General features: G+C 43.9%; 1 protein-coding gene across 19 annotated transcripts in view; it reads right to left on the minus strand.

Annotated features, from left to right (window-relative positions):
• Nucleotides 1–13,111, minus strand: part of TNS3 (tensin 3) — a 426,838-nt gene that overhangs the window by 257,908 nt on the left and 155,819 nt on the right. For all 19 annotated transcript variants that reach the window (XM_042842646.2, XM_024099919.3, XM_065583894.1 and 16 more), the window contains one exon: nucleotides 9,629–9,740. In XM_042842646.2, the coding sequence (XP_042698580.2) occupies nucleotides 9,629–9,740 (112 nt within the window). The remainder of the gene's footprint in view (nucleotides 1–9,628; nucleotides 9,741–13,111) is intronic.

The following is a 13,111-nucleotide window of genomic DNA, read 5'->3' on the forward strand; positions in this document are numbered from 1 at the left end:
AGATTGGATCACAGGACTTGTGCAGGCTCTGGGCATAGAGATGAATTTCACAGAGAGACTATCTGGTTTCTAGAACAAAGCAATTGTCTTAAAAATCCCATCTTGTGGTCTGGTTGGTCAAAGACTCTGGATTCATTATGATCTAGACTTGCACTTGAGGTGTACCTTCTAGTAGTCTAATAGTCCCCTTGAGTCCATCTTCTAATAGTCCCCTAGACCCAGAGGCATAGGCACCGACTCCAGGGGTGCTCCGGGGCTGGAGTACCCATGGGGAAAAATTGGTGGGTGCTCTGCACACACCGGCAGCTCCCCGCCCCGCTCCCATGCCCCAGCTCACATCCACCTCCGCTCTGCCTCTTCCCTGAGCGCGGTGCGTGCCCACTTTTTTCCCCTGGTTCCCAGCGCTTGCGCTAAGAAACAGCTGTTTTGCAGTGGCAAGCACTGGGAGGGAGGGGGAGGAGGGGGAACATGGCGTGCGCTCGGGGGAAGAGGTGGGGCAGGGATTTGGGAAGGGGTCCAATAGGGGCAGGGAGGGGCGGAGTTGGGGCGGGGACTTTGGGGAAGGGGTTGGAATGGGGGTGGGGCAGGGGTGGAGTCAGGGCAGGGCTGGGGTGGGGGGGGCATGAGCACCCACCGGCGCCAGGAAAAGTTGGCACCCTATGCCCAGAGGAGATAGTCCTGGGCTTGTTACACTGTGGTCACCCAGTTTAAGACAGGGATTTTAAAATAACTGCAGCCCTTACTTTGGAGGCCTGGTTGCCTTTGTCTGAGGGTATGTGGAAAGTCAAAATGCAACTTTTAGCAGATAAGTGAGATTGGGGCCTACCATGCTTGACTGTGTCCTGGTCATATACTACCCTAAATGCACACTGCAAGTCAGGTGCAACACCAGTGGGTCTCTTAGGTTGTACATCTCAAAGAATTTGGCCCAATATAAGATGGAGAACTTTTGTCTATTTGTACTGGTGTATTCATGACTAATTTAGATTAACAAAGGAAGGTTTGGCTTGGTTTGAACCACAATTTTTATGCTCATCTAAACTGTTATTAATTGCCTTGGTCTGGAAATCTCACACAACCAGATTTTTTTAATGGTCATATAGTAAGAACAGTCTTGCTTTGGGTATGTGGTCTATTGAAGACTGATGTAATAATAAATCATCACCACAATAATCAATTTATAACATAATAGCACCTGGAAGCATTAGTCAGACCTGAGCTTCTTTGTGGTAGGTGCTGTACAAACATATAGAAAATGACAGTTCTTGCATCCAAAGTCCATACAACGTAAATATAAATTAATGTTTCAATAGTTTAAAACATGTTTTTCAAATAATAAAAGAGATTTGAATTCTTGGTTAATCACTACTTCACACACCCATACTCTATATATGAGAATTAACACAGTATAACCACGGACCTTTGTTTTTATTATTTTGTTTAAAATTTCCCAGGAATTTATCAGTGTTTATAACAAAATTTTGAAAAAAGGATGAAAACCGGTAAAAAATTAACTTCACAATATTCTGCATAAAATATTGGGGTTAAGACTGGGGACATGAGAATAGAAACAAAGCAACAAATGGAGAAAAGTAAGAATATTAAAAGTAAAAGCAGTTTAATGCTATGGTTTATTTCATGAACTGTACATTAACAGTATATATATATATATATATATATATATGTGTGTGTGTGCACTTACATGCGTGTGTTTCTTTCACAGTGTGGCCTTAGTTTAACAGACAGGGCTTTCCATTTACACTTAGATTAACATAAGCACATCTATGTAATGTAACATATAGAATTTTCTTAACGTAATCAGTATTTTCATGTACTAGAGTGGTCTAAATTTTATGTGAAAAATCAGTAAAAAACAAATAGCAGCTTTTGTAAATTCCAAGAATTTTTCAGTAAAAATGTAAAAGCTGAAAATGGATGGCTTTAAGTATTGCTTAGAAAAATTCATGCTTTCCCAAACTGCCTCCAATTTGATTTGCATGTGCTACAGAAGTAATTTGCAGCAGCCGGAAAAAATCAGAACATATAATGTGCCTTGGTGTATTGTTCTACAGCAATCAATCATTTGACTGATGAAAGATTAAGACCACAATATAACAGCCAAAACAAACAATAATTGTTTTTTAAAAACCTATCTGGCTATAGTAACTGATTTACAAAGGAAAAACAATTAATGAGCCTTTTCAGTAATATGAAAATCAGCCACCAGAAAGATCAAAAACACAATTTAAAGAGACAGAAATAGAACTGACTTTATGATGAGGGTATGACGCTGGCAGACCAGATGCCACCTCTTGCCCAGTCCGCAGGCATTAGCTAAGAACTGACAAACTCGTAGCTGGAGACTAGACTTGTTCACCTGTATGTTAGTTTTGTGCAAAACAGGTCCTAGTCTCACAAGACTGTATTTAGTGTTTAGACGCTATGAAATGCTTGTTAGTTGCTGCAGACATTAATGTCACTGGTAATGTCTATATTCCAGGCTATAAGAAACTATGTATGTTTTGCTTAATAACTTTGAAAATGTTCACTCTGAACTTGTGAACCCAGGCACGGGAATCATCGCCCCTGGCCCACCCAGGAGAACTGTCAAAATTTAAGTGGGCCATTATAAGACAAAAGCTTTGTTAATTGCCCCATGTGCCCACGGAGAAGTATGTGCAGAACGCCTCATTCCATCGCTCTGAATGCCGGAAGAAGGAAATAAAAATAGTTGATGTGAAGATTTTTCATCTCTTTGCTGTTTGAACTCTCACAAGGCCAGAGACACCAAACTGAAGCCAGAGATCCCCAGTGGCTGCCTCCTGCATCTGCCCTGAAGGACTCTTCAAATTAACAGATCACTATTGGAGAGTCTAAGGGGACAGTCTGTAACTCCATGGTAAAAACTGTTATAGTGATCCAAAAGTTCACATTTGTTACTGGTGTGGTAAAATCTAATTATAGAACATATCACCATTTTGAGGTATCTGCTCTGTTTTTGACAGTCTGCCCTGAGGCAGGCACTCACAGTCATGAGCTACTCCAGACAGTTTGACAGATGGATCATAGTTAGGCAACTCTTTTGGTACCTACGAAAGTACAAATGGCTAAATGACTCTGATCTCTGATTTGAAATGAATTAAACTGAAGAATCTTGGGGGAAAGGTTTAAGTTTCAAACCTGAACTCACAAGATTGATTTGCATATTGCAGAACCATTATTTGCAAGCTTTGAGACTCCTCTGTTATGACTAGGAGAGAAAAATAGCACTCTGCTTTCTGAAGAAATGTACAATGACTGTAAAATTCAAAGCTTGATTGCTCCTTTGTGTTGAAATATAGTATCAAAGAAATATCTTAGCCATGATTCAGTTTACCAGGTATGCAAATACACAGTAGCTTAGTTATCTAACTCCCCCATTGCCCCAGATCCTCCTTCCTTTTGTATTACTTTGTCAATAGAGGCCATTAAAATCACTGGAACTGAACATGCTTGTCTGAGGAGGGCTAAAGTTTACTAGGACAAGATGACATCATCACTCATGTGCCCCTTTGTGGATCAATCATTCACTTTTCAGAGAGAATTTTTAGACACTCCATTCAGAGCTGGATCTGAATGAAGGACACAGTGCCTTTAAGAAAAGACCAAAAACGCATCTTGGCAAGCAGGGTGCCTTGCACCAAAGAAAAAGTTATCTGATCATTACAATACCCAATTATGTCTGTTTCCATACAAAGAACAGATGATTCATTGCTAGATAAGCACAATAAACTACACACAAGTCAATCTGGAGCTTTCCCCTTTCCCTCCTTTTTCTGACACGTAGCTTTCTTGCAGCTGATAAGATATTACAGGCGGGAAAGAACTTACAATCTGTACAAAGAGCTATTATTTTCTCAAGACAAACAATAAGAAAGTAAGATTTTCTCATCAATCCACGAAGCAACCATCTTATAAGTGAAGCCATTGCTTTTCCCCCACACCAGCTTCACAAGAGGCCTCGTTCATCTTCACTTAGTGAGTTCACAGGATTTGGCCCTGATTTTCTTTTTTACTTCACCGTTACTGGAGTTTCACTATCTCTGAGTTAACTTGTCGGGAGGGAGCGGGGGGTTTAACCTATAATTCTAAGCATCTATCTGTTTTATAAATTCCATATTATAAATTGAGAGAGAAATTGACTCTCTTCAAATCTTCCCTCTAGGAATCCATCCTCTACCCCGACCCCTACTCCCAGACCCATTCTGAGGCTTCTCCTCTCACAAAGAAGCACCAAGCAATTACAAAGCCAAAGGTAACAAACAGCAATGAAATTGGATGGCGCTATATCTGTTAACTTTGGATGGAATTCACGTAACCCTCCCAGAGCCTCCTGCACAAAAGCCTCAGCGCTTTAGATGGGCTGCTTTAACTCTCCACAGGGAGAGGCAGTAGAAGAGCAGCCCAGCAAGTGGGCCTCTGCACAACGTGTGCAGCACATAGGGGGGACCCAAGGTGGGTCTCGAATATAGTGGCACTGACTGTGCAGTTATGTAACTCCAAGGGTGCCAGTCTTTGCCCAAAGAGGTAAGAAAGGGCAGCAACTATTACCTCCCTGAAGCTAGAACGCTGTGTTGCCACCTCTTGGGATTCATGAGTAAGGAAAGTTTGGCCCCTGCTGAAGCCAGTCTGCCAGCGATGTGAGGAGCTCCCGCCATCATTTCAACTGTCCAGGGAAAACCCACTCTGGTTCATTGACCTTCTCACAGCCTGGACAAGAACAGCCAACCGCAGCTGCTGCAGGTGCAGGCAGAGCTTTCTCTGCCCTTTCCTTCAAGATCTGAGAGGAGTTTTGGATAATGGGGTAAGGTTGTGCAGAGGGAGCAGCTGTATCATTTCTATGAGGGAGCAGCAGACCAGGGCTGCTCTGCTCCCCACGCTCCTCCTGTGAATAATAGGTCATCTCTTCTCTGCTCCTCCCACCCCCGGGCTATTTCTAACTCTGCAACACCAGACCTGGGAAGAAGGAGAGGACCCCTTGGAGCTGCCCTACCTTGGAGGGATGAAAAACCTGCATAACTTCAGGAGGAGCAAATGTGGAGCTGGAAGCCAGGACATTTATTGATTGGGGCCTGAGGATGCAGAGTTGATGCAACACTGCCAACCCCCAAAGTTCAAAATTCATGAGATTGGCCCCCCAAACCCAATATATTGTGGTTTTTGGTCTGTCTTTTGATTTTTAAACTTTCCCTACCCACTCCCAGTGTGTGTGACAATTAGTGTTCCCAACGCTCCCAGATTTATGGAGCAAGATGATTTTGGCCCCCTTTGCCGGAGCTCTCACTGGCTGCCTCATGGGGCGGAGTTTACAGCTTCTGCCCAAGACCTCAACATTCTAATTAATACATTCTGTCTCTCCCTCATAGCCCCCAGATCAATTCTGTGACACACACACACACACACACACACACACACACACCTCCACATCTGCCTGACCCCAGTCCCGTCAATCCTGCCACACATTAATTCTCCCCCAGCCCCACTGCTCCTCTCCTGCAGCTCCAGGGCTTCTTCAACCCCCTCTCCTTCTTCCCAGTATGGTGTTGCAGGGAGAAAGATATGCCGACATCAGACTAACCCACAGTTCAAAGGAAGAGAGTGAGGTGGAGGAGGCAGGGATACCCTGAACTGCTGGGCTCCTTCTCCCTCCTACTCTACCCCAAAACTCTCCTGGCTACTGAGGGGATGGGGCAGAGCTTTGTCTTTCTCCTACAGCAGCCTTGATTGTCTGCTCTTCCCCAGGAGATGGGGAATTGGGGAAGGCAAACAATTAGAGGGTTTCCCCCCCAGACAGGACTGAAATTTAAGAGAGGGCTCAAGCTTCTGGCACCCAGATTAGCTGCAGCCCAAGCCAAAATAGCCTTCCTGGCAAAGAAATTTAGAGAGTTGGCAATGCTGTTAAAGTAGAGGCTGGAGCACAAAATTAGAAGAAGAGCAGCCCAGCAAGTTAGACACACTAAGAATAAGAATAATGATTAATGATGATGTAAGGGTAAGGTGGCCAGAATCGTATTTGTCACTATGCATTGGCAACACTATTTGTCATGGACAATCTGCAGGTTGGGTAGGGGGAGTTAAAAAATCAGAAGACCGCTCAAAACAGCATTATTTTAAGCTCTCATGATTTTGGACCAATCTCATGAATGTTTTGGGTCTGACTTATGATTTTTGCATTAATTATGGGGCAACACCTAATTAATCACATGGATAACTTCACCCTTACAGTATGTCTATACGGCACACTCCTTGCAGCACCATGTAGAGCAGGGGTTCCCGAACTTGGTTCGCGGCTTGTTCAGGGTAAACCCAGGGCAGGCTGCGAGACGCTTTGTTTACTTGAGCGTCCACAAGTACGGCTGCTCGCAGTTCCCATTGGCCAGGAACAGCGAACCGCAGCCACTGGGAGCTGCGAGCGGCCATACCTGCGGACACTCAGGTAAACAAAGCGTCTCACGGCCTGCCAGGGGCTTACCCGTGAACCAAGTTTGGGAATCCCTGGTGTAGAGTAAATGCATGACACTCCCCCCTCCCTCAATCAGGGGCGGCAGGTTTGTATAATTTTTGGTGGTGCCCAGAACAGGTCCAGGTCCCGCCCCCACACACACCTGCCTAAGGCTCTGGGAGGATGTTTAGGTGTGGGATCTGGGATGGAGTTTGGATGCTGGGTGCAGGCTCTGGGCTGGGGCAGGGAGTTGGGGTGCAGGAGGGGGTTTGGGGTGCAGGCTCTGAGAGAGAGTTTGAGTGCGGGAGGGGTGCAGGTTCTGGGAGGGAGTTTGGGTGCGGGGTCTGGGCTGGGACAGGGGTTGAGGTGCAGGAGGGGGTGTGGGGCATGAGGCTGGCCAGGGATGAGGAGTTTGGGGAGCAGCAGGCAGGCTACCCCAAGGCTGGGGGCCAGAGAGGAGAACTTCCCCCAGCCCTCGCCCTGCCGGCACAACGAGCTCCAGGGGAGGGGAGGACCCCTCCACTCCCCGGCAGGACACTCACCCAAGCCTCCCCAGGCTGCTGCTCAGGAGGTCCAGCCAAGATAAGCCCCCCCACACCTCCGAGTCGACTCAGAGTCGCCTGCCGGGGGGGGGGGGGAGGGGCTGCCATGCACCTCCTCCCTCCGCAGGCACAGCAGCCGCCTCAGCCTGCTCCCTTGTAGCCGGCAGCAGCTGGTGAGGGAGCTCAGCGCGGAGCTGCAGGAGGCAGCCGCCCGCTGCCCAGGGCAGGCAAGGATGCTCGGGGGAGGTGCGTGGGGGCAGCAGGCGGGGCCAGCGGATGCTCCGGGGGAGGCGTGCGGGGATAGCAGGCGGGGCCAGGGGAGAGACCCGGCCCCGAACATTGGTGGAGCTGGGTCCCCCCGGCCCTGAATTTGCTGGAGCCCAGGCACCACGGGCCCATATAACTAGCCGCCCCTGCCCCCAGCAGTATAGATGACGAGTCTGCTTACGTGAACCCTGTGGGTATGTACCCAACATGGCTGGAGCATTTCCCTGCTGCAGGGAATGACTCCAGCAGTGGGGAAAGGCTCTCCCTGCTGCTGATCCTTTCCCCACTGACTCTCCCCTGCCAGAGCCTTTCACTGACATATGTAGCTCCACACCACAGTGTGGACACAGCCTGCTTTTCACTGCGACATGTAGCTACACATACCCTACATGCTGCTGCAAGACGTGTGCAGTGTAGATGTAGCCTTAATGATATGGAGGTGGGAGGAAATTTTGTTGAAACATATTGGGTGTAATTTTGTGATCGCCCTGAGGGAGGTACAACAAAACACTTGCTGTCTAGGGAGAGGAGAGATAAGGTGGCGGTAACCATCTTTGTGCCTTTCTGATTCTGGGCTGCTGCAGGGGCTGAAACAGTGCCTAAGCTACAACCACCCAACCCAAACTGTCCATGGTCCTCTACAGCCCTACTGGCATTCCCCCTCCAGCCACTAGTCCCTATACCGGACTTATGGAGTGGGCTTTGTAAAATAGCCTGTGGCAATCTAATTCAGTTCCTGCTTGAGGGAACTCCTCCCTAGCCAGATCCATGGTTCTTTTATGCTGCTGGATCCCAAGAGGGAGAATCCTCTAATTTTTTTCCCCCCAGAAATGAAAACAATGAAATTCTAGGGAACGCCTCATTAGGGATTAAACCTCTTCAAAGCTGACAGCGGCTGTATTATTTGTACATTTTCTGACATTCCTGTAATTATAACAAAATGCCTTTGAACTAATGCTGAACAAATGGGATATTATTCATGCAACTGTCCATTTGTGACGTTTATACCTTTTCAAGAACGCATGTATGTACACACACAGACACACACACACCAACTAATCCTGCATTCTTTACATACCCAAATCTCCCATTAACTCCTAATGAGAGTTTTGCAACTGCAAGGAACACAGAGGCTGGGCCTCTTGGTGAAAGAAAGGAAGAAAGAAATCTCCATTTCATTAGAAAAATGCCACTAGCACCAAGCAGATACTTCATAAAATAAAATTATTGTCTATATTTAAAGTGAGGAGCAAGAAGCATTTGCTTATATTAAATAGGTGGATTATATGTGCATTTGTTAGAGAGACAGATTTATTAAGGTGGAGTAACAAGACATTGTTAAACATTAACCAGCTGAAATCAATGGAGGGATCAAACCCTCTCATGGGGAAACCTTGGGAGAGGCCCTAGAAGGAAGCAAATCTTGAGCTTTTCCCAAATTGTTTCATGGAAGAAGGAAGGTAGAACTTGTGGATCCCTGGGATCCAGGCAGATCTCAAGGTCATTTATGCAAAAGGGCCCGTGCTTTTACTCTCCTGCTCTGCTGCAAACTGATTACTTTGCAACTCTACTGACAGATGCCCCAATAACTACCCTCCCTCAAGTGTGATTCTCTATGCCGACAGAGCACTTTGAATAAATGAATGAAGCCTCTTTAATTCACATTTTGAGTATATTTACTGCTTGTGTACAGAAAGGGAAAAAAGTCTCTCTCTTTCATTCCCCTCCCTACTACATTTCCTGCCTTTTCCCCACATGAGGATCTCTGGACCCACGGAGGGTCCTCTGTATGGTGGAGAGGAGAGAGGGGGAAACCAGTGTCAGAGGCAGCTGACTCCCCCTCCTTTGCATGTGGAAGCAGAGGAACGAGCCCCCTCAGTGTGTGTGTGAATGATTAGGCTGAATCACAGACTTGAAATACAAGACCATAAAGCAACTGTAAAAAAAATGGCAGCTCTTCTGAATTTCAGTAAAGAATTCATGCAGAGAAAGCTTTCATGCCTCAGTGAGCTCAGGGTCACTTCCTCATTTGCAGGCTAAATTCCATAGGCATCTATCAACTCACTCATTCACACACACATGCTCCTAACAGAGCTTGCACAGACAGTCTTATTCTGGAACCTGCCTGAATAGCATAGCTAATAAAGGCACATATCTATACAAGTCCAAATAAAAATTAAGTCTCATGCTGAACACACAGAGAAAACAAGTTAGAGTATATAGACATTTAGCACGGGGGGAATTCCAAAATTATTAATTCCTAGCTCTTCAGCACTAGTCAAAAATGCTGTGTTTTAAATGGCAAGACAATAAATAGGCCACATAACATATTACTCACCTCTGCAGGAAATGCCTTGGCTGTCAATGGCTTGTTTGCAGATACTACAGTCTTTGGGTTTTTTAAAGGTCTTGTTTTTGAAAGTGTGAGAACTTGAAGCGAGGTTTTCAGGCTGGAATAGAGGAGAAAATGTCAGAGCTCTTGTCAACTTTTGAATGTTACGCTTTAAATGTAACAAAACAAATGAAATTTATAAATAGCCAAAACAACCGCCACTTATTACATTATTCAACAGTACTCACTCAATCTCCCCAAATGCTGCATTACTGATATTGCATGGTGTAATATTTTGAATAATGACTGTAGAATTCTTTATTACACTAAAGAATTAGGGGCCACTAAAAGGTAATTTAAGTGAGATTAAGCATGTGTCTACTAACCTAATGCTTTCTCTACCCAAGACAGTTCCACTTAACTTAAATTGGTTTTAAGTCGATTTATGTAATGTAAGTAATGCCATATTGGCTATTTAACTCATCGGTGCCAAAAGATGTTTGGACATTCTTATTTCAATAGCTAAATTGAAGTATGTTTGGTTTAATCAAAACAAAAGTGTCTACACTGTCTTTTGTATCAGTTTAACTATATCAATTTAAAATCACACTTAAGTTAAATGAGTGTAACTTTCTTGTGTAGGCAAGCCCTTAATGTTTTTCCTTGGATTGGTCCCACAATTACTGAAATAATTTATTTAAACAAATAAACAAACACATAAATAATCAGGGACGGGAAAAGAGTAGACAACTCCATGAAGTTCACTGGGAACTTCAATATGCAGAGTGGGAAGTGCATAGATAATTCAATAGTGAAGGCTATTGAAACCCCAAGCCACAAAGAGAGAGAGACAACTACCAGTTCCTCTCCAAAAGCCTAACATTCAAATCCATTAGCAAACTTTTAGGAAGCATCTCTTAATTATCTTAAACCCCTTTTAAAATTTAATAATGGAAAATTATTTCTGTCCCTTCTTCTGCAATACTGGATAGTTTCACAAACCAAGAAAGACCGCACCACGAACTAGCAGGTAAAAATTCTGCCCCTCTCTCATCACTAGACAAAGCATGTCTACTGCAGAAAGGCAAAGCAGCAATAATGCCATGTTGGCTGCAAAATAGCATGGTTGATGGCTGAAGTCCTACTTAGAAATGGGAAACAAAATTTGGTATGTATTTAAAAAAGGAACAATGCCTTGGACAATGAAAATCTCAATAGAGTTTCTATAAGCCCCATATTTACCTCCCCCTTCATGCACACACAAATCACTCTCCTTAGCTATTAGAGTACAGTGGACATGTTTACTTTTGAGCAATTGCACTGCACTACTGCTGTCTAGAATCCCTAGTTGGAAACTTGTCCCTCCATAACAGATAACCTAACGTGTAAGTATAGCTAGGAGCTCATAAGAACAATTTACATACCCCTGAAGGGTGCAAACTTTCAAATGTGAGAGACAGCATGTTGGAATGGACAAGATTTGGGTTCTGTTTATGGCTCTGAAATGGTTTTTTCATTGTGTGACTTTGCACCTTGTTTTCCCCATCTGTAAAATGGGGATCATGATATTTACCTGTCTGTGTGAAGTGCTGTGGGATCTAGAGATGAAAAGTGCCAAGTCCTAATATTATTATACATATCCAGAAGGAATTATTTGAAGTGAAGAAATAAAATTTAGGCTGAACTTCAGGAAAAACCATCTGATAGTGAGATGTATTAAACTGTGGAATACTCTTCCTAGGGAAATGGTGGAAGATCCTATTCCTTTGGAATATTTAACACTAGATAAAACAGTCGTGAATAAAGTTGTATTGCATTATTATTACGCCTTATTAATTATTCAGACTGATTGCTAAGTGTATTCCTATAAAAGCTGGAGTCACAAAACTTCCTATATGTTTGAGGTATTTCTAATCATCTTGTATATGTTTGCTTAGTGCTACTTTACCTTTAGCTGAAAATCATGACCATAGTTACGATGCATATTAAAGATGAATTGTAAAGAACATAAGTGCATTTGTGCCCTTTCCCATTCAGATACAGGAACTGGCACAAATGATAAACAATACACCAAGTTTCTGCTCAAAGATCTTTTTCCTGCATCCTTTTTTAATATCAGAAATATGGAGGGAGCTTTTCAAAAGGCCTAAGGAGTATAACTCCCAGTTGCATCACTGTAACTTCACTGATGTCAGTGGCGTTACCTCTAATTCACACTGCGGTTAGTGAGGGAGCATTGGGGCCATTGAATTTTAGAGCTGATGACATTCTATGTTGCGCATCACCATCGTGTCTAAGCAACTTCCACATAAAATCACCATAGCAAAAACAAAATTCCAAGTGGACTTTGTGGAGTCTCCCTTTTCCAGGTAAGAATTCTGGTGGTATTATTGAGTTTGTGTTTTTTAGATTTTATTAATTTTCTCTTTTTTTGTGGTTGGTTGGTTGGTGTTTACAGGTAGAAGGTGTTCTTAGCGTGTCAATGTCATTCCTATGGTCGAAAGGCCTTCTTGAAGAGGACATTTTTGTAAGATTTCCTAAAGACAGTCAGGCTGTGGATTTGCCGGATCTTCCCTGGAAGTTTGCTCCACAGCCAGATCCCCTCCACCAAGAATGTTTTATCCCCACCTCTCATGCGCTTTACTCTGGGCGTGGTGATCTGCATTGTCCAGAGGAGTACAGATGTTGCTGTTGTTTGCAGAGCAAAATTCAGTCTTTAACATGGCTAGGGTTTGATCCATTAACTAACCAATTAATCATTATATTTTATTTGTCATGTAAAAATCTTTTTTTGTGTGTGTGGCAGGGGATTTTTGAGGATAGTTTTTGGTCAGTATTATCCATCAAGTAATGGAAGGGCACACACTTTTTTTTTTCATTTGTTTGTTTTGCTGATCAATTTTATATCTATTCTACAGTTAGCTCTCCAAGGAATTCTTGTAACAATTAATTTAGCAGCTGGAATAATAACATTTGCCCATGCATTATCAGTACATAACACTTCCATTGTGAAATGCGAAGGAGCCTGGATCAGGCTTCCTTTGTTATCACCTGGAATGGCTTTCTCAGTTCTCAAATAGGGATGGTGCCAAGAGGAAAACACGGGGAGGCAGCAACAATACTCCCACTTTCATAAGGTTCAGGGCTGGAATCTAAATTGCATTTAATTGTTAAGAGCCAAAATTGGAAGAGAGAGTGCAGCACCACAGGTTACAGACTGATTACCAGCCTGAGGGACAGGCTGTAATTAGTGCTGGTCTTGATTGCTGGCACTATGCAATTTCTCTTTTTCAAAAAGCAAGCTCTCTCTCTCTCTGTCTCTCTCTCTCTCTTTTTTCTCTGTTTAAACCACACAAGGAAATAGTCTGGGCGATGAATCCAACAGAGCCACAATGGAGTTATTCTAGATTTGCACCAGAATAACTGAGAGCAGAATCTGGGCCTCAGTGTGGAAATTCAGAAGTGGATCCTCAGCTATGCTGACTTCAA

The sequence above is a fragment of the Chrysemys picta genome, chromosome 2 (genome assembly GCF_011386835.1).
Source record: "Chrysemys picta bellii isolate R12L10 chromosome 2, ASM1138683v2, whole genome shotgun sequence".
Classification (NCBI taxonomy): Eukaryota; Metazoa; Chordata; order Testudines; family Emydidae; genus Chrysemys; species Chrysemys picta.